Source organism: Cavenderia fasciculata (assembly GCF_000203815.1).
Source record: "Cavenderia fasciculata unplaced genomic scaffold Scf_Dfasci-F-a-25c12.r2-5, whole genome shotgun sequence".
Lineage (NCBI taxonomy): Eukaryota > Evosea > Eumycetozoa > Acytosteliales > Cavenderiaceae > Cavenderia > Cavenderia fasciculata.
In genome coordinates this window covers 161,441-184,070 of record NW_004457729.1, presented here as the reverse complement: position 1 = coordinate 184,070, position 22,630 = coordinate 161,441, and the positions used below count along the sequence as shown (strand labels likewise).

Sequence of the window (22,630 nt, the reverse complement as noted above, 5' to 3'; positions counted from 1 at the left end):
GCTGGATGATGGAAAACAATTGTGGCCACTCTTTTAAAAGACATTCAGGTCAGGGTGATTGCGATACGACATACCTTTTCATGTTGACCAGGATTCATTCATGGAATCTGAAACTGGATTGAATGGGGATGTCTCTTGCCGAGGAAGAATAAAGTTGTTGTTGATCGTTGCGTTGATCTTGATATTTTCAGACCACACGCATCATCATCGTCTCTCTCTGAAGATGATGAAGGATTTGTTCGCATTGTTTAATAGTCTCAAAGACATTGAGAACCGTCCTATCAATTATTCGGATTTTTTGCTGTTGGTGTTTGAGTTGAGAAATTTAGACCTTCACATAAACCCCACTCCAATAAAAGTATAAAACTCTTTGTGTATTAAATGTTTCTTTTCTACTCGGGTCAGCAACAGCAGCAGCATCAACAACAAAGCTTCTTTGTTGTTTCACTCCTCCTCCACCACCGCATGGCTACATTCATTTCAAAACAATAACATTGAGTTAAATAGTAAAGTTATTTAGTTATTTAGTTATACGTTTCATTACATATCAGATTAAGCAACATAAATAATTATAATAATACTAATAATAATAATAATATAATATTGTACAATCAATCAATAAACAAATCGTAGTCAGTCTCAGATCAATCATCATCATCATCTTATAATTAAATAATCAGTTGATAGATAGAAGTGGTAATTACCGAAGGATAAATTACTACGAGATAGAGAGATATTTTTTTTTTTTAATCAACAAACAAACAAACAAACTATATAACTACATCATCATCATCATCATCATATCATTCATTACAGTACAAACAACATTTATTTGTATAGTAATTTACTTTGGGTTTAGTTTGGTTGGTGATGTAATTCCTATACAGAGTTTAGAAGAATTACTATTACAATCAATCATCACTCACTACTATCCTATCTATAATACTATAATCAAAAGAGGTGTAATACTACATATTCAGACTAAAATATATCAACACTACTTCCAACACCACCACCACCACCAAGTACCATATTTGTTTATAGATTATAATTTCAGCTACACCCCAATCTATTAAAAATACAACTACGAAACAAAGTATAAATAATAATAATATCTACACACAATCCACTTTCTTTATTTCACTTGTTCCATTATCTTTTTTACAACAAAAATATTATTATAATTTAACAAAATACCACCACTATGGTTATTCACAAGAATAGTCTTAGGTTTTGTTTTTTCTTTTCTCTTTTTATATTTGTATTATTTGGAATTATAACATTAATAGTTGGACAAACATCACTTGGTAAAAGTGTAAGTAGTAGTAGTAGTAATAAATTCAATATTTCCAAAATCATAATATTAATATTAATATTTTGATTGATTGATTTTCCACTTTCCATTCTAGATTCGAAAATACAATGAATATGAACCGACTACTTGTAATATTACAGCTAGTAGTATGATAACTATAGAATCACCAATGGAATGTGATCATTACAACGATCAGGTATATTGGTACGACGATTGGGGACCAAATTATTTTTTCGATGATGTATCTGATGGTCCTCCAACTGAATACCAAGATCAAAATAATGCATCTTCAGGTGGTCCCCCACCACCTCCACCTATTATACCACCTTCACTTCTTAATCATTCTACATCAAATGATACTCTATCTTCATCATCATCATCCTCATTGGAACCACTTTCATCTTCTTCATCTTCATCATCTTCATCTTCTTCATCTTCATCTTCATCTTCACCAACTGTATATTCATGTCATCAAGGACTTTTTAATATTAGTTTTTCAGTACCAGATGATGTATTGGATGTTAATAACGATGGTATAATCGATGGCCATCGATTGATCATTACAACTTCACCTGGATTGGTGTCTAGTGATACAGCATGGGTTTCAGAATACGTTACCAAATACAAGGATGGATCGATTTCGAGTTGTTACTATGAAGATAATGCACCCAATAGAGTGATCATATTTCGAATTCCTCCCTATGATAAAGTAGCATTCAACATTACATTGGTTTGTGGAATCATATCAACGGTTGCACTCATCGTTATGCTTTTGGTTTATGTTAGAATACGACAAATTCAAAAAGAAGAAGATTATAATATTTGTACAGTTCCAAGTCAATCATCATCTACATTGACTTCTTCTTCTTCTTATTCTTCTTCTTCGCAACAACCTCCAACTAAAATGGTTGATTTAAGAAATTATCCATATCCTCATCAATATTCCATCAACAATAATAATAATAATCTCGATCCTCCTCCCTATCCATCAAATACATCAACTACTAATAATAATAACAATAATATAATACCATCTTCATCATTAAATATTGCACACTCTTCTATTGATATTAATACAATTTCAACTGCCGACTCATCTTCAAACTCTTCAACGTCGTCGTCGTCAAACTCCCCCTAATAATAATATGTAATACTTTTATTATTTATTACCAATAAAAAGTGTAGATAACACATGATTATTAATTCCAACCATGGTAGGGTAGTTAACATAGTTAACTATAGTTTGTTTGTTTGAATAGATAAATAATAAATATTTATTTACACAATCGAAAGGGGATTAATATTCCCCAAAGGTACATATTATATATATATTATATTATAGTTGGATTATTATATATTACTATCTTTTGGTTCGTTGTTATTATTTGGAGGTGGAGGTGATTTATCAGCATAATTAAAATCATTATCAACATTATTATTATTATTATTATTATTAATAGATTCATCATCTTTTTTTGTTGGATCTTGAGATGGAGGATTTGTTTGATCAACACCACCCGATGATGATGATAGATTCAAGAATGATTTTGATAAATATTGTTTTGAATATCTCACGGATCCTGATCGACGGTTGGCTCCAGAGAGTGAACTGGTTGATGGGTGTATGGGTAGTTTGGGTGGTGGTTCTTTAAACTCTATACCAGTGAGTTTGGAAATAATCTTTTTAATTTGTTTGACCCTATCTGATTCTTTGAGGGTCTGTAAAACAGAAGGTTCCAAAACAAATGTCAGAAAGAGAAAGATACCAACATCTGAAATACAAACAAGATTAAGCATCTTGAATTCATATCCATTCATATATCTTCTACATTTTTGTACATCATGTGTTGCCGAATAACACCTTAACGATTCTTTTACTTTTGTTTCATATTCTATTCTTTTCGATTCTGCATAATATTGAAAGAATGATAAGAATACAAATGAAAATATTATATATGTCATTAATATTGTTAATTTTATCTATGAAACCAAAAAATAGAAACAAATATTAATACTATGGAATTAAGTAATTATTATATTTTCTATATTCTTACATTAAAAATTAAAACTTTAGTATTTTGACTATACTTGTACATTGATAAAGTTTTATAGGTTGAAAAACAACAAGATGCAAGTGTAAAAAATAGAGCAATCCAACTTGGAACAAAGTAAGCAGCATATTGCCATGCCTTTTTGTCATCTGATAGAATCCAACATCCACCTTGTGATCCAATACTTGCTCCATATTTATTTCCAATTAATGGTATAACTGATAATAACCCTGATAATGCCCAAATTCCAATTCTAACATATCTAATATGTGTATTTTTTTCTAAATCAAAATCAAAATAATAAAAATTAATAAGAAGTTGATTTAAATATTGTTTTTAATATTTACATACTCATTAATAAAGTTAGAACAAAATCATAACAAAGAAAACATAACCAAAAAACAAAAGATAAACCACCAAATTGAAATAATAAACCTTGAAGCCAACAAATATGATCTTGTTGCGTGGAGTATCTAGTGTCATCACCACATACAAAATGATCTTTGACACCTTGAATATAATAGGCAACACCTAGGATGATGGTCGATACACCCAATGCTATAAGGCACTCCATTCGAGGACTAATCTTGTTTGGAAATACGCCAAATATGATAATGATAATGACTGCCGAAACCATAGACGATGGATAGAGAATGGCATCTGATAGTGCCAGACTCGCTGTTTGTTCGGATGTGAATATTTCAAAGGGACATGGTACAGTACAATTTCCATCACCCAACACATAGTATCCACCCGAATACTTGGCCCTCTTTTCTTTTGGTACAATGACAAATGGTTCTGGACAATTCTCTATGATATCGGATCGTACAGTCGGTATAAAACATTGTACCTCTTGTTGACTCGATCCACCAACACTACTAAAATCGTAAACTGTCGATATGTTTGGGTACAATGGTTGACCCAATGGATTCAATGATGTGCAATTTGTATATGCTTTTAATTGAGGTGTTGTTAAATCCTCTATACTTCCAATTATATCATGGCATCTTTCAATTGTATTCACTAGTGAAATAAAAGATTTGATTTGAATAAAAATAAATGTTTGTTTTGTTTGTTTGATTGATTGTTTACTTACTACAAAATGGATAACATATATCTGATGGTATTACAATGGTAGTATTGGTTGAATTGATAGTAACAAAAGTACAGGGTGGGTATATAATAGAACATGCCATACTTTCAAAATAAGTTCCACAAGTTCCTAAAAGAGCCTCTGATCTAAACATTAGATCGTAGGCAACCAATTCCTTTTGTGATGCTGATCCATTGGTCATGTAGACATTGGTATATGTTAGATATGAATAACATGGTGACGTTGAATCCAATGCAACACATGTTCCTGTTAAATCGTACGATGGAGGTGATTGTTGTTCTTGTCCAAATACTAAATGATTTGGTTGATTTATACAAATGATAATCAAAATATATGATAATAATAATAAAAGATATCCATTTGTTTTAAAACTGGATTTCCAATTACAATTGATCATCATGAATCAAATACTAAATTATTATTATTATTTTGATCTTTTAATGGTGATTGAAAGAGATTAAATGGAAATATATTTAAAAAATGGATTAAAAGAGTGTTGGTGATTTGGGTATTTTTTTATAAAGGTGGAAAGAGTGGATGAGGAGGATGATGAAATATTAAACAAATATCACTGATATTCATAATCGAGAGTGAGAGTGAGGAGAAAATATATAAAGGCTAAAATGTGTAAATGGTTTACACGATAATCTAATCCTATAAATGGTTGGTTCTTCTTCACTAACTAAACTAGAGATATAATATAAATATAAATATATATAAAATGTGTAAATACTCGAAACTAATAATAATAATAATAATAATAATAATAATATTTATATTAGTCCAAACAAAAACAAACACAGCAAAAATAACAATACCTCTCTCTAGCAGTAATAGTAGTAGTGTAGTAGTAGTAATAGAGTGAGTAGAGAGAGAGAGAGAGTTAGTTGGAAAATAGCAGGTAGGCTGTTATTTTTGACTTTATCATCCAATTTGGAGGTGTGTTTTGATCAAAACATCATCATTATCATCATCATCGCCATCCTCATCAACACCAAAAATTCTTTTTTGCTCTCTAGCAAGCTTGTTATTGTAACAATAAATAAATCTTATTGGTGGCTGTTGGTGATGGATGGATGGATGGATAGATAGGTGTGGTTGGTAAATGGGATGGGGTGTGGCCGTACCCCTTTTAGATTTTGATTAATGAACCAACCCACACATGGTTTTGATTGTTTTCCATAGTGAATTGTATTGGGAGGGTGTGGTGAAAAATGAACCGTTGTCGGTTTGTATGTACACTAGACGTCGATTCTATCAATAGATAGAATGATCAGAATGATCGAGATGGGGGTCTCATCTCATCCAAATCCTTGCCGAAAACTATGTTGTTGTTGTTGTGGGCTTCCGAATAACACTATAGTTCCAACCAACCCAATCCATTCATTTGATGACATTGACCAATATTTCTCCTTTCAAACAAACGACGTAGTTGCTGTTGATGTGGGTAAATGAAGAAGGCTAAAGATTGACTTTTGCCCTATTCAACCGACATAGTACCACTTTGTTTGTTTTGCTTACATTGTCCACTTCTCCTTGTCGTCTTTGGTTGTTCATCATGAAGAGGATGAAGAGGACATTCAAATTCATGTTGTCATTCTTTTAATGCCCAATCATTCATTGAATCTTGTTGGGATTATAATGCTGCTAAACATCCAAACGATAGATATGAATACCATTGATGGTCTATGTTGAATGTATTGTAGAAAGGAATAATATTCGTTGGGGCAATTTAATTAAAGACTTTGACACAAGGCAAAAAATAGATCATCTCTTTGTTTTTTTTTTTGGTATTTAAATCATATAAACATTCTCTTTATTTAGACCAGGTTTTGGAACCACCATTGCCAAGTTTATATGCTACATGAATAACGGTACGATTGTGAAACTCTTGACCAAGATCACAAAGCTTGACTGATATAATGTATGTTAACACATAGATTGTGGATGAAAGTAAAATGGATTGGATAACATTTTACCAAGATGCCAGATGGTCGATCCACAATCTACTTACATACAAGGTGTCAAATGAAGAAGCGCTGACTTGTAGTTGTAAATCATGATGAACCACTACACACAAAGAGTTGGACGATTCAACGATTTAGTATTCCTGCTCTTTTACCAAATACTGGGAACCTAAACAGCAGGTCCTTGAGTGACAACGCCATCTATAGAAGACACTATACACATAAAGCCATTGAAAGCAAGTTGCTCTTCCTCCATCTAAAAGCTCAAAAATAATAAATTAAATTAAATATTCTTTTTTTTTGGAAAAAGCTGGATAACCAAGGTCTATGAATTGAACGGATAGTAGTATTATACTTGTTATATATAAAGTTGAATAATTGTTGTTATTGTTGTTGTTTATTTACATGTCGTATACGTTTGACCATGGTCTAATCTAACCATAGCATCTAATCTTATCAGTGCTACCCTTTTTACTGCATTGTCCACCCTTAGCGAGATATTGCTGATGATAATCCTCGGCAAAATAGAAATGCGAGCTAGGCAAGACCTCAACAACGATTTTCTCGCGATGTTTCTTCTGTTCTTCGTCTCTACTCTTCTCTGCTTCTACTCTTTGTTGGTCATTGTGATAGTAGATACCAGAACGATACTGTGTACCACTATCTCCACCTTGTCTGTTCAATGTGGTTGGATCTATTTTCTTCCAAAATACATCCAACAGTGCTGGATAGCTAACGACCGTATCATCATATTCCAATTCTACTGCTTCTGTGTGACCTGTTGTACCTGTACAAACTTCTTTATAGGTTGGATTAACTTTATGTCCTTGAGTGTATCCCACCTTTGTAGATACTACTCCCATGACTCTTTGGAATACTAATTCTACACTCCAAAAGCATCCTCCTGCCAATGTTGCTTTTTGTATAGTCATATCTTTTATATTATATTATATTATTATTTGTTTGTTTGTTTGTTTGTTTGTTCTATTGATAATGAATGTTTCAAAAAACAAGTGAATGTTATTTATCTTCGCACTATTCAATGATAGGGTCATCCCAAAAAAAATTAACTTTGAAATTCAAAGTAAGTGTCCAAATTTAGAATATTCTTTTTGATATCGTCATTTAGCAAAGAATCAAATGGAATGAAAGAATATTAATGATGGATAGGATATAGTATAGGGTATTATTTAAATAATTTATTTATTTTAATTATTGGTGAATAATTTATTTGGTTTTGTTTTTGGAGAGGATAAAAAATTATCCTTGTTCTCAGAGATAGAGGATGGATGGGATAGTGGCATATGGCAAGGTTCTTATTGTTGTTGTGTTGTGTTGTGATATTAATATTAATGGTTTGGTTTTAAGAATACATTCATTTTCAACAAAAATAAATAAATAAATAAATTAGGTTATTAAAAAAAAAGTGTCATCATTTTTGTTGTTTGTTATTATTGTTGTTGTTGTTGGGTGTTATTGATTGTTGATCATGACAAGTCCAAGGTAGAATTGAACTAAATTAAATCTTAAATTATTTGGATGGGTGATGGAGTGGAGGGGGGGTGAAGTGACATTGTTATTGTGTGGTAGTATTTTGGTTGACTATAAATATAAACTAATGGTTTGTTTGTTTTGAAATTGGTTGGTGGTTATGGTTGAGTTTTGAGTTGAGTTGACAACAAAAATGGTTGTGACTGTGGAATAAATTACATCAATATACACTTGTCCTTCTTTTCCTTTGTTGGGACACCTTCCTTTTTGTACTTGTCTCTAATCTTTCTGACGATACTATGAAATACGTTATCTACATTTATCCTATCTTTACATGAAGTCTCCCAGAATTCGCAGTTTGGATAAGAGTTGGCCAATGTCTTTCCGTCGTTGTTACTAACTTCACGATGTGAATCCAAATCAATCTAGAAAAATAAAATTAAAAGGGTCAAGATTAGTAATCATCATCCATGCCATGTCTCATATCATACCGGTAGCTTCTACCATCAAACAAACATACTTTATTACCAACAAGAACGATTGGTACTTCTTCTTCTTCCTTTACTCTAAACAATTGTTCGATGATGTCTTTTAATTCGATAAAAGTCGACTTTACCAAAATACTATATACCAATACGAAACCTTCTGCACTCTTCATATAAAGTTCACGCATAGCTACGAGTACTTCCGAACCTGCAGTATCCAATACTTCAATGCAAACGCTTTCTCCATCCAATTCAAAACTCTTTGTATAAGTATCTTCTACTGTTGGATCATACTATATATATCGTCGTAAAAAGGGATTGTGTGAATAATTATAAAAAAAAAAAAAGAAATGTGATCAAACCAACAAACCACGCCAACGCCACTCGCTTTTATCATGTGACAAAGATCACCATTGCACCTCCTACCTATGATGATGATCTTTTATCATTATAATCTCTCTCTCTCTCTCCGAGTGGTGCGATGTATTATATGTTCAAGTTGATCTTCATTCTTTCATTCATACCTTGTCAACGAATATTCCTTGAGTGAATTGTACGGTTAAAGCAGACTTGCCGACTGAACCAGACCCCATCACAGCAACAAAGTACTTTGACTTTTGAGGTGTCTGTGATTTTCCTTTATCCTTTTTACCCATTCTTTTCTATTCTATTCTATTCTATTATATATATGTTGTATGTATGTTTTATGTATGTTATAAAGTTGATTTTACAGTCGATCGATGCCAAAAGATTATTAATGTTTGTTCTTTTTCTCTTTTGTTGTTGTTGTTGTTGTTGTTGCTCTTTAGTATAGTATTATTACTTTAGTATTGTTATAAATATTATATATATATATGTATGTATATGAATAAATAAAATATGCCTCTCTTTTTATAGTTAAGTTTTAGTAATTAAAAATAGGTTGTTGTTTGTAAGTAGGTAGGGATACGATCAATGGCTTGCTTGAAAAAAGTTTTAAAAAAACAAAAAATCCTCCTTGATGAAATGAAGGGTGATTAGTTAGTTGTTGTAGTGTTAATGGGGTTATTGTCAAAAGATAACTTTGGTTGGTTGGTTTGTTTGTTTGATTGATCTATCTCTATTTTGTGTGTGTTGTGTTTATGTGTTTGTTGTGTTATCGAGTGATCTATTGTTAGGGTCAACGTTGATTGTTGTTATAAATAATAAATAAATAAAATAAATAAATATTATCTGTTTCTATTATTACAACTACAAATGTAATGTTATGTCACTATGATGAGGATTGATCAAAAATAATAATAAAAAAGTAACTTTTACTTAACGACGATAAAAGTGTCGTAAGTAGATTGTTGAGGGAGGAGGTCAAAAACAAGGCACGCGTATTCGATAATTATTTTCGATGAACCCAAAAGGGCCAACCGCCATAAAGTGGTGGCCAAAAAGAACAAAAAACTTTGAAGACAGATCGAAAATCCATCCTATTGTCAGATTCCAGATGGGTTTGAAATCTCTAGATATGTGGACATGTGGACAACCAACACATTGCATTCATTATTTATATATATTTAGCTTTGAAAAAAGGGGAAAAATGCGTATGACTTCTTTTTATTAATTAAATAAACTATGTGATTTTTTAAGAGTCGGGAGGGGTAGGGGAGGGAGATTCGTATACGAATCAATTGACTGATTGGGCTATTATTAATATTCTATATGATATCTACTGTTTGGGTTGGGTTGGGGTTGGGGAGAGGGTCGATGATGAATAATCCTAATTAATTTAAAACCGTATTTGACTATATGATGGATCGATGAATGATGGAATGGATGGACTAGTTGTTGTGTAAAAAAAAAATGTTGGGAGATCTATGTCATCCTTGTACATTTAACCATGAAACATAGGATCATGTGAAAGAGTTGATGATGATGATGATGATTGAGTATTATTAATAGATAATGGTTGTTGTTTCTTTGGAGAACTACTACTACTACTACTACTACCGTTAATTGGTTTTGAATGATTTTTCAATAATGAACGATGATTATTTCTAGTAGTTTTTGGTTTACTTGGATCAGTACGACATTTGGGACAACTGTAATGGAGTGGATTTGGATTGGAATCATCATAGAGAGAAATATCACCCATTCCACTATCACACTTTGACATTACCCATTGTTTACAGTCGTCACATCTAATCCAAGATATCGAGCTAGCCATGGCCTCCTTTGAATTGTAGACGATACCACACAATAAACATTTTGGTTTCTTCATGTTTTGGAGACCACAACTATTACATAATACCTCACCGTTTGGTCCCTTTCTCCACTTACAAGTTGGACCTTTGCCTGGTGTGGTTGAACCACAAACGCATACATTTACACGTGGTACGACTTGACCATATTTTGAATTTTTACTTCTTGTTTTATTTATTTTTGATTCAAACTAAATAGGAAATAATTAAATATAGAAATAGAAAGATTGTTAATAATTAATTAATTATTTGATCAATGTAGTATTTTTTTTAAAATTTTAACAACTTACAACTAAATCATTCTTTTGTAAAGAGGATGATGGTGAAGATGATGGTGGTGTCGATGATGGTGAAGATGATAATGGATTTGTTGTTGTTGTAGAGGTTGTTGTTTGGGTAAATAATATATTTCTTTTTTGTGGAGTAAATGATGAAAATATTGGTTGTTGTTGTTGTTGTTGTTGTTGATGGAATGGTGTTTTCTCGAAATGTACATTGGATGTGGATGGGAAATAAGATGGTTCATCCATAAAGGATTGAAAATTGTGATGATTGTGAACTGGCGATAATGGAACTATTGTGACTAAAATTAATAAATTAATAAATATAGGATAGTATTAAATATTACTAATATTGATACATACACTTGTTATCTTCTGAAGAAAGTTCCATATCTGAATCCTCTACCAATTGATCTATTGAAATGGAAGAGAGAGGTGAAGAAACTGGTGAAATGGTGGGAGATGATGGAATAAAAGCAGAGCATGGTACCTCTAATAATGGAGAGGAAGAGTATGATGATGACGACGACGATCTTGAACTATAAGAACTTGATGAAGAAAATGAAGAGGATGAACCAGATGATTGATTAGCATGTTGTTTGACAGATCCAATAGATGTCAAAGAAGAAGCACTAGTATTACTTTCACTGGTACCATCATTGTCATGATTCATCAAATCCAAATCATCTTGACATTCTTTGTATTGTTGTTTCAGTTGAAACAATCTCTCCAATATTATATCATGTCCATATGGTTGGTTCATATATTGTTGTTGTTGTTGGTATTGATGATGATTATTAAATGTTGTTGGATGTTTAAACATTATTTATTTGTTTGTATGTATTAATATTATTATTAATATTATGTTGATTATTATTATTATTATTATTATTTGTTAATATTTAAATATTTTGGTGATTTGAGGACTATGAGTCTATTCTATTCTTCTTTGTCTTTGACCAGATTAAGATTAGATTTTAGATTAGATTGTTGTTGAAAATTTAAAAAAAATTGATTTTATCAAAAAATATATAATATAAATAATAATAACTATAGTTGGGAGAATGTGTACAATAGATAAAAAATAAATAATAAACTTTTTATATATTTATGAAATTGATATTATATGAATTTGAGAATAAAGGTGAATAGTGAGTGAGGGAGGAGAGTTGTTGATTGTTGATAAAATTAATAAAATTAATAAAATTATTATTATTTACTCTATGTATAGTGGTGGGGTTTGCCAATGAATATATAAAAGATAAAAAATAAAAAACTAAAACTCTTGCTTCTTCCAGACTTGAGGACTATGAATCATTAACAAAACAAAAAAAAGAGAGGATAACTTGAAATTTTAAATCACACAAACAATATTATGTTGATTATTATTATTATTATTATTATTATTATTTACACTTGTGAAAAAAAAAAAGAGATAATTTTTTAAAAAAGAGTAAATTAAAAATGATGAAGATGATGATTATGTAGATTAAATATTGATTATGTGTTAATTAAAATATGTATATAAAAGTAAGTAAGTAAACGTCAGTTAAGAGAGAAGATGGCGTTGGTGAAAATGGCGATGTTTGGATTAGAAGATGATGATTATTAATACTAATGATTATATAATCTTTTCTTTTTTGTTTTTGCAATTGTGTTGAGTGCTGCCAAAAACTGAAGCCGCGAACTGAATGAAAAGTCTTTTCGTTGTCGACATTCTTGGTTGGCTGAGAATGCAACAGGAGGCATTTTTACACCAAAACTTATCGAGGCTCTGTAACCACCGGTAAAATGCATTGACTCTGCCCCATCTCTGTGCTTCTAGCCCCTCAAGAATAGGTTATATACCCATTCGCTGAGATGTAATTTTCTTAAATTTGGTTCAAGTCCGTTGCCGCATGTGATGAATCCCTCCACCACACACTTTTTTTAATTATTATCACAATCGATTTCACATCGATGACAATGCATTGTGATGGCGGTTGTTGTTGCATATCCAAGGACCACCTTCTCATCACATGTACCCCCTAGGGTGCTAGAGCCTACCTACCTATTAAACAAAGAAGATCTGAATCTTGTAGATTCTCTCTTTTTATTCTCCTTCTAAATGAGATCGTTAATCGTTCGTAGTCACAACAACAGAATCAATTCACTTAATTGAGAAGAGAATATCTACTATTTTAGTATATGCTTAAAGCCTCTTCATTCTTCAAGACCCTTGTTGTTGTTGTCTTTCAAATAATATATATGACGATTATATCTCTATCGATTTGTGTACATGCCCTCAAGTTGTCAGGAATCATATGACTCGATTAAAAATGTAATCGTAACTACTATATAGTTCTATCTATTTAATCTACTACTATCTTAAATTCAAAGGAAAAAAGAAGAAGATGATGAGGTATTCTCTGTTTGAAAAGAATAATAATACAAATAACAATAGTTAGATGATGTGAGCTCACCCCAAGTCATTCCAAGGAAATAAAAAAAAAAAGGAGGACCTATAGACAATATCATATATTGTACATTTTTAAAAGATGTTGAGTACGCTGATTCTTTATTGTTATCTGCTTGGGAAAGATTTAATTGTTCTTACTGATGTGTGATTACAGTTACATACCTTTTGGAGTTGAATTGTTGTTACAAATCCGTATTGTCTGCTCTCTTGATCGAGATGTTTGTGGATCTCTTTAAATAATAGCATAGTTTATTCTGTGCCGACAGTCATACGAGTTAAAGAGATCCACAAACATCTCGCTATGGACACCACATCCAATGATTTACTGGTCGACCCAGTAAATATGATTCATTCATTGGACACCTGGCCCTTGTCTGTCACGCACTAGAATGATGTGAATCTAAATGATAAAGTATATTCAAAATGTAGAGTGAGAACTTAAGTTAACAGGAAAGAACATTATAAAAAGAAAAGCTGATCTGTTGCTAAAGATAGGGTAAAGCTAAGTATTCGTTAGTGAAGTGAATATCGATATCTTTCCTTTGTCTACATGCACCAGAGGGATTAGTAACTTTCGATGCTGAATAAAAATATATACAAATATAAATATGTATTTGTGTACTAAATAAAATAAAGAGATTGAACAAACGAAATAATAATAATATTTTTAAAAGACTTTTTTAGTTGGAAAATTGGTGTTCTTTTAGTCTCAGTACAAAATTGATGATTATTGTCATCAATCAAAGAAAGAATAAGATATAGTATGAAGAGATAGTGTCGTGAAGAGAAGAATAAATTGCAACACAACGAAAAGAAGAAGAAGAAGAAGAATGCATAGATGGCGACTGTGAGTTCAAATCAATACCTCATTGCTGGATTAGAAGCACATCGAGCTAGTACACTCAGTCCTACAATGGCTCGATGTTATAGTAGATTAATCAATTCTGTAAAGTCTTATCCTTTACCTATAACAATTGATGGTTTGTATATATAGATAGATAGATGTAAAGATAGATTGATAGAGGGAACGAACAAACAAACTAACTAACTAACTTGGTTGTTTATAATAGAGATTGAATCTGTTAGTGGTATTGGAAGAGCAACAGGAAAAATATTAAGAACACTTATTGAAAATGGTCCATTATCTTCTTTATCATCAAATCAACAAAATCAACAACTAATAACAAATAATAATAATAATAGTAGAGGAGAATTAGAGAAACAAAAATTGAAAGAAAGATTGGAAAAGATAAATATAAAAGATTTGTTTGTAAAGAGTGATGACTTTTTAGCTATGAAACGTCCCAATAGCTTTGCAGAATGGATTTATAGTATCAAGGGAATAACAGACCCAACAGATATTATAGATAAATTCAATCTTAGTGGTATCAATCAAATTCAACATATCCCTTTGATTGATGGTAGTGCAACTTCTGCTGCCAACTTGATATTTGGACAAAAGATGCTCGTTGATCATGCTGTCACCATTTACAAAAGATATGATATGTTGGCAATCGAGTATGCTGAAAGAGGTGAAGATCTAGAGACTGCACTACAATGGATCAAAGGTGAGATCAGTAGCAACGACGGCGATGATGACATTGACAACAAAAATCTTTTCTTTTCCGATAAAGATGGTGAAGATATCTTAATTTCAACTGAAGGTCCTCCACCATTAATTCAAATGCAATATATTGAAACTATTTGTTCAAAAAGTAAGTAGATATATAATTATAATTCTATATTTATTATGGACTAACAAATTGAATTGAAATATTTAGATGTATTAAAAGGTGCATATGAAATTGCACATATGAGAAAGTTGGCAGATATTCATCTGGGTAGTGATAATATCATTAAATTAATGGTTTCACCGTCGGGTGATGACAATGTTCAGGGAAGAGGTGACAAGGCATATGAAGTCATTATCACATTGGACCCTGACCGAAAAATGGCTTCTAGGTGTTCGTGTACTTGTGAATATGGGAAAATACACAATCATCGGAAAAATATAAACTCTAGTCTTTGTAAACATATCATTGCTCCCTTACTTATTTTATCTCAATATAATCAACAAAATAATAGTCAAAATAATAGTAATCAAAATAGTCAAAATAATCAGAATAATCAAAATAATAATAATTCAACACCAAGAAGAAATCCAACAAGACCAAGGAATAATAATAGTATTTATTTACAAGATGGTATGGATTTGGAATTGGGAGATGAAGATGAATATATACCACCAGAAGACAAGGATGATCGTGATTACTCTCCAACAAGAGATAAACAATCAAGAAAAAGATCTTCACTTGCTACTAGTACAAATAATGGTTCACAACAAGAAAATGATCAAAAAAGAACTCGTAGAAGGAGTACTGAACAACAAACAACCGATAAATCAACGAATAATAATAATAGTAAAAAAAATAGATATAGACCAAAATATAGAAGTGGAGCATGGGGATTATTAATGGCATTGTATGCTAAATTAGTTGATGAAGAAAATTCAAAAGATGGTTTATCGAAAAATGAATTGGTCATGAATGCTCAAGAATATTCTGATGCACAGTTTAGTACTGATGGTGGTTGGAGATCAATGAAAACGTTAGAGGATCATCAATTGGTATCGGAATATGGTAAACCAAAAATATTCAAACTTACAAAGATGGGATGGGATATTGCTAGAAAGTTATATTCTTCGAAACCAACTGGAACAAAAAATATAACAATGGCTGTAAATAGTGATGATGATGGTGATAATGATGATAATGACAACGACGATAATGACAATGACGACTATGATATACATAGTCAACAAGACAATGAGGATAGTCCAACAAAAACAACAATTACAACAACAAATGAAGACTTTAATCAAGAACCATCACCACCACCACTTTCAATGGAGGAACAAGTATTGTATGATTGGAGTGATGATAGTGATAGTGAAACTATTCATTGGCTTGTAGATAGACCATTCCCAATTACTCATAGTGACGTTTTAAAGATTAAAAAAGAGAATATCTATATTAGAGAGGTTGTTTTGTTGGTTGATAATCGTGAGATTAAAAATCATCGAAAGAATGGAGACTCGTTGTTGCAGTTGCTCAATACTGTGGGCGTCAAATACGAGCAACGGGCACTACCCCTCGGCGATTTTCTCTGGATCACACGTCTCCACTATAATCTCGATGAAGAACAGACAGTCTATGAAATGGTGATGGACACAATCATCGAACGCAAAAAGATACCAGACTTGTTGGAAAGTATAAAGGATGGAAGATACAAAGATCAAAAATACCGTCTCACTAGGTGTGGTATAGACAAGACTCATTATCTAATCGAAGGTCAACTTAATTATCGAACTAACGGTGGTGGTGGTGGTGGTAGTGGTAGTCAAGACACAACAGTCACTCCAAAAGATCCAGATGATGAAAAAGTCTATCAAAGTATTTCAGAAACATTCCTCGAGGATGAAATCATTCCAGTAAGAACCAAATCAGAAGAAGATACAGTTCATATGCTTCGAACCATCACAACAAGAATGACGGATAATCCTCATATCTACTTTAGTGATATGTGTTATGACGAGTTTGCAGATCGTGCCACACACGAGCCAATGACCATCACATCAATGTTTGCTTGCATGTTACTCACTATTCGTGGCATGACTGAAAAGAAAGCGACACAGATCATCACAGAATATCCTACATTACACAGACTCATCACAAAGTATCGACGCATGACTACAGTTGGAGAGGCAGAACGACTCCTAGCTGATTACGTTGGAGTAGATCTAAGTAAAGAAATATATACATTGTACAATTCACCAGATTATTAATTATTTAATAATAAATACAAACAATAACAAAAAAAACAAACAAATGAAATGGATAAATCATAATAATCAAATTAATAATAATAATAATATAATTTATTTATTTATTTTCCATCTTTTTTCAAATATCATCAAAAGAGGGATATTGTATTGTTCCATCCCCTATTCTATTCATTTCGTTTTATTATTATTATTAAAAAAAAAGATGAGTAAATTTCAAGTTGCAAAGCAAAAAAAAAAAAAAATCAAAAAATCCAAAAAGCCTCAACCGATCACAAATCGAGGAGGTGTGTATTGGGGGTGTTAATCTCTTAAAGTTGTGCAAAGTTTATTTATATCTATCTATTGTTATATTTATTTATTTATTTGTTTATTACCCTTTTTTTATTTATTAGCAATATAGTCTACATATACATACAATTAACATTTAAAGGTAGGTTGTTGATTGTGTGTAAACAATGAACAAATAATAGCAACAATCAATCAATCACACAGAGACAGCTGTTCAACCACTACACTGTGATACCACATTGTGTGTACACAACATGGATGTTTGTTGATCTTCATTAGTCGAGTTAAAGAGAGGAAAGAGAATGATCAGAACTTGTCATTTAACTCATCTCTTAGATTTAGAGGACTAAATCATATATATATATATATATATACATAGTTTGTATATTGTAATAATAATAATCAAGATACACCAGCAGCTAACATAGAGATTGTTTGATAGATAGATAGAGTTTCACACCTCCCACAAAAAAAAAACTATCAAGATCATCGGCATTGGAGATTCAATCCAACAACCGATTTTACATAGTTGACAATCGACTGATAATAATAATAATAGTATATTCTAGAGTTGACTTCATTATTATTATTATTATTATCCAACACTCACTACAGGTAATAGAAAAGAGAGAGTTAGAGTTAGAGAGAGAGTCAAATACCAGATCTTTCTTTAAAACCAACCAAGTCACTTGTCAATCGAGAGCAATTGGGGGTTGGGGTATAAATAATTATTATTTAATTGTTTGTGGTGCGTGAACATCTATGAATGAATGAATGAATGGAACATTTAAGGACATCCTGAACGGAAAATTAATTTACCATCTTCTCTCATTCCATCCATCCATCCACCACTCTCTCTGAGAATTAATTGTTAGTCAACAACCCCCTTTGTTCACCACCCCTACCCCAAACCATCCAACGACAAACACATAATTTAATTATTTTATTTAATTAGTTCTATATCTTAACTTGCCTAGGTCATTCATCATTATCATTATTATTATTGTTATATTGTATTATAATATTGTATTATAATTTATTTCCTCCCTCCCTCACTCCCTCCCTCCTCTGGAGCAGTTCTCATTAATATTATTATCTAACAACAAAAAGGTGATTGGTAATATTCATTATTCATTATTATACTTTTTTATTTATTTTTGACCATGTTTGGTTCATTTTCAACAATCAATCTACCTATTAATCAATTTACCTATCAATCAATCAAACCATATGACATATGGCACACTGATTGGTAGTTATAAAAAGAGATTCAAGCAGATCAAATGGAAGAAAAGAAAAAGAAGCAAGTGGTTATAAACAACAACAATAATCAATAATAATAATCATGACAGGGTTTTGATAGATTTAATTGATACGCATACACATACACACACATATGTTTATACGTATTGAATCTAACAACACAACCATTAAACAACAATAACAACAGTAGCAAAAGAAGAGTGAAGGGTGTGAAAGTGTGTTGTTTGGTAAAGTCAGATTGAATGACTGAATGATGATTAGTATTGATGGTAGAGTTTTTCTCTATTACTGTTGTCAAAAACACATATTATTATTATTATTAGATAGGAATGTTTGATGTTAAACATTCAACAACAACAACAACAGCAACCAAAAAAACCAACAACCACTGAAAATAATGTAATAATGGTCGGATTGATTGATTGATTTGATTGTATTATTCAATAATATCTGTCATTAATTCAATTTTACTTTACTTTACTTTATATTACAATATCATATTACTATATTAACAACATCAACATCACCATCATCACAAGTTGTAAAAATTCGAATACTATTTATTTTTTCCATCTTTCAATTCATGTACAATTTCATTTGAAAATATAATAATAATAATATTAATATTTCTATTTTTACTCTAAAACACAATTTAGGAAATATTTGTTTTTTTATTTATTTAAAAACCATACCTTAATTTGTACACAATAGACTACGACATTAGTAGTAAACCTATCTATATAGATATATATAATCTTTTTTGATTGAAATGGACCCATTAATTGTTGAAAATCAACCACAACCACCTCAACAACAACAAGAAACATTTCCACCTTCACCACCACCCGAATCATCATCACCATTGGAACAATACAGTGAAGAGATTAAAAATGGAAATGCAGAGGTGCTCGAAGAGGAGCCAAGAAATTTGTTGCTGTCGGTGCTATCAGAGATCAAGATTGGTATGGATCTGAGCACCGTACCACTACCAACCTTTATATTGGAATCGCGATCATTGCTCGAAAAGTTTACCGACTTTATGGTGCATTGCGATCAACTACACAATGTGCACACACTAATTGACCCGATGGACAGAATGTTGGCCGTTTCGAAATGGTATTTGTCGGGCTTTTCTTACACCCCAAAAGGCGTCAAGAAACCATACAACCCGATTTTGGGCGAGATATTCCGTGCCAAGTGGCAATACCACGACACGACCACCCAACTCATAGCCGAGCAGGTGTGTCACCATCCACCCATCAGTTGTATTTATATATCAAATAGAAAAGATGGTTATGTCGTGACGGGCACAATCAGCCCGCGCGGTAGCTATCAGATCACCTCGTTGGTGGTGCACGTCGAGGGAACCATCACTCTGCGATTCATCGAGACCAACGAGGAATACACATTCAATTTCCCATCCATCTACGCCCGAGGTATTCTCTTTGGCACTTTGATGACCGAGATTGCCGGCAAGACCAGCATCAATTGCTCGTCGACCAATTTACGCGCCGACTTTGACTTTAAGACCAAACCACTGTTTGGCGGCGACTACAACGAGGTCAGTGGCAAGATCAAGAAAAAAGGCGAAACCCTATACAATATCTCTGGCAAGTGGGACAATAGATTGGATATTACAAGTGCTGTACAGAAAAAATCATCGTCACCTAAAAACGCACAGGTATTGTGGGACTGTAAAAACGCTAAAAAGACACCAAAGTTTATCAAACCCATCCCAGAACAGGCGGAAAACGAGTCACAAAGATTGTGGCAATTTGTAAGCAACGCCATCACTAAAAGAGATCAAAAGGAAGCTACTGCCGAAAAGATTAAATTGGAAAACGTTCAAAGACAAGGTGTAAAGAAAAGAAAAGAAAAAAATATTGAATGGCAACCAAAACATTTTATTAAAGTTAATGATCAATGGGTTTATAAAAATTCAAAGTAAGTAAATTGAAACAAAAAAGAAAAGAAAATAGAAATGGAAATGAAAGTTTATTTATTAATTATTTAATTTCTTTTATTTATTTAGTTTTACTCCATATAATCCAAATGAACCACCAGAAATTTTTAATATTGATGAAGAAAGTAATAATTAATTTAATTCCAAAAGTTGTTATATTCTTTTTTTTTTACAAATAATTAAAAATAAAATTATATTATATAAAAAAGAAAGATGATTATTTAATTCTTTTTTTTTTAAAACAAATAAATATTTATTTATTTATTTATTTGGGAGGGAAGAGAATTTTGATATTTTGGATCATCAAAAGGATGAGTTCCTTTAAATAATTGTTTAAATGATTGATAAAGTTTACCGTGAAGTTTTCCATTGGTTTGTGATTTTTCGAGATAGACAAAATGTATAAAGGTTAGAATTCTTGTACATGCCAACATGAAAACGATTGGTTTGGGTAAGAGTAGAAATACTGTTGAAAAGGCTATAGATGGCGCCAATCCAAGGAAAAGGATCTTTGTAATGGTTCGATTCATGTGACAAAATCCTAGATAGAGATTTCTGAGGTTGATAATGTCTTCAGAGATGTACCACAATGGTATTGCCAAATGGTAGTGTATTGGATTGACCAACATCAACAAACCTACAAGATCCAAACTTTTAACAATTGATGCGGGAAAGGTAAAAAATATAGATGCCGATATCTTTGCATACGATCGAGCAACCGTTAATTTGTGTTTTAACCATGACCCAATACTAGTGTTGTATTTTGAAGGGTCTTGATATTTCTGACAACTGTATGCCATAATATTAGTTGCGTGTCCCAATGACGTACATCCATCACGATCGTTTCCATCTTCTATCAATCGATCAAACAATCGTTGCAATCCAATTTCATAAAGATATTTTGGAATGTCTGTATTCCTCTTTGCCAAAATAATATTACCAAATATATATGATACATTATAAAGTAATGGTATTGGACATTCTGGTTGTAAACATAATGTTATTATTGATTTTACTGCTTGTGATCTCATATTTGCTAAAGAAATAGAAATAGAAAAAAAAGAATTGTTAATCATATGATATTCATATCTTTTTGTTTCATCATACTTTTTAATAAAACAGTAATAACCAATTCTAAATATAAATTGGAAGATACCAACTTTGTAAATAGATTATCAATTTCAAAGTCTTCTAGAGGAACCAAATTCATATTCATTTCAGTTTCAAATCTAGCCATGTTGATAAGAATACGTAATAGTTTGATTACGTTTGCATCGTTTGATGCCATCTTTGAACTCAATCTACTGTTGAAACTAACAGTCGATGATATGAGTGGTAGTATTTGTTCAGCTTCTGCCAATGTTACTATATTGTTTGCAGGTATCTCTGCTGCATTGTAAAAGTTATCTATATTCTCTAATATTCCTTCTCCATGTGCCTCTGCCAACTCAAACCATCTATCTAATCTTGATAATTTAATTAATGCAACTTTTATGAATGAATGGATAAAGAGAGAGATACGTATACTTATATAAGTAGCTAATACTAATGAATGTTGATTATCATATATGATACATACGACTACCACTACATGTCAATGCACATAGTGTAGCTACTGCCAATTTATCGGGAGTAGAAGCATTTACAACAGTCGTTACTATATTTTCAAATAAATATTTCTTTATTGACTCCATCAATGAATCAATTTAGATAGATATACAATATATAACAATGCAATGAATGATCGATTTCGAAATTGCATTCAAAAGTGATTTTATTTTTCTCCTGCACACTTTTCACTCTTTTTTTTCAAAATGAAATAAAGGTAATAATCCAAAGTCATAGATCTAATATGTTATGTGTATGTGTATATGTATAT

The 22,630-nt window shown here is 31.7% G+C and overlaps 7 protein-coding genes across 7 annotated transcripts; 3 read left to right on the top strand and 4 right to left on the bottom strand.

The window, feature by feature from the left end:
* Positions 1-381: 381 nt before the first annotated feature.
* DFA_00403 (uncharacterized protein) lies at positions 382-2,453 on the top strand (the record flags this gene model as incomplete). Its single annotated transcript, XM_004358335.1, has 4 exons — positions 382-438; positions 1,045-1,096; positions 1,290-1,315; positions 1,410-2,453. 4 exons carry the CDS (start codon positions 382-384, stop codon positions 2,451-2,453), a joined length of 1,179 nt encoding a protein of 392 aa, XP_004358392.1.
* Positions 2,454-2,665: 212 nt separating this feature from the next.
* On the bottom strand, positions 2,666-9,079 carry DFA_00402 (Ras GTPase; the record flags this gene model as incomplete). The annotated part of the gene is made up of 11 exons (XM_004358334.1): positions 2,666-2,995; positions 3,370-3,628; positions 3,714-4,389; positions 4,463-4,771; positions 5,121-5,167; positions 6,307-6,389; positions 6,495-6,550; positions 6,887-7,381; positions 8,168-8,363; positions 8,459-8,716; positions 8,948-9,079. 11 exons carry the CDS (start codon positions 9,077-9,079, stop codon positions 2,666-2,668), a joined length of 2,841 nt encoding a protein of 946 aa, XP_004358391.1.
* Positions 9,080-10,287: 1,208 nt separating this feature from the next.
* DFA_00401 (uncharacterized protein) lies at positions 10,288-11,758 on the bottom strand (the record flags this gene model as incomplete). The annotated part of the gene is made up of 3 exons (XM_004358333.1): positions 10,288-10,845; positions 10,945-11,237; positions 11,299-11,758. The coding sequence occupies 3 exons, from the start codon at positions 11,756-11,758 to the stop codon at positions 10,288-10,290; spliced, it is 1,311 nt and encodes a 436-aa protein (XP_004358390.1).
* A 1,106-nt stretch (positions 11,759-12,864) lies between these two features.
* DFA_00400 (uncharacterized protein) lies at positions 12,865-13,639 on the bottom strand (the record flags this gene model as incomplete). Its single annotated transcript, XM_004358332.1, has 2 exons — positions 12,865-12,981; positions 13,556-13,639. 2 exons carry the CDS (start codon positions 13,637-13,639, stop codon positions 12,865-12,867), a joined length of 201 nt encoding a protein of 66 aa, XP_004358389.1.
* A 592-nt stretch (positions 13,640-14,231) lies between these two features.
* Positions 14,232-18,855, top strand: DFA_00399 (uncharacterized protein; the record flags this gene model as incomplete). Its single annotated transcript, XM_004358331.1, has 6 exons — positions 14,232-14,373; positions 14,464-15,108; positions 15,175-17,196; positions 17,933-17,958; positions 18,481-18,551; positions 18,792-18,855. 6 exons carry the CDS (start codon positions 14,232-14,234, stop codon positions 18,853-18,855), a joined length of 2,970 nt encoding a protein of 989 aa, XP_004358388.1.
* Positions 18,856-19,557: 702 nt separating this feature from the next.
* Positions 19,558-20,887, top strand: osbD (oxysterol binding family protein; the record flags this gene model as incomplete). Its single annotated transcript, XM_004358330.1, has 2 exons — positions 19,558-20,732; positions 20,821-20,887. 2 exons carry the CDS (start codon positions 19,558-19,560, stop codon positions 20,885-20,887), a joined length of 1,242 nt encoding a protein of 413 aa, XP_004358387.1.
* Positions 20,888-21,008: 121 nt separating this feature from the next.
* On the bottom strand, positions 21,009-22,445 carry DFA_00397 (uncharacterized protein; the record flags this gene model as incomplete). The annotated part of the gene is made up of 3 exons (XM_004358329.1): positions 21,009-21,787; positions 21,859-22,239; positions 22,331-22,445. 3 exons carry the CDS (start codon positions 22,443-22,445, stop codon positions 21,009-21,011), a joined length of 1,275 nt encoding a protein of 424 aa, XP_004358386.1.
* Positions 22,446-22,630: the final 185 nt, after the last annotated feature.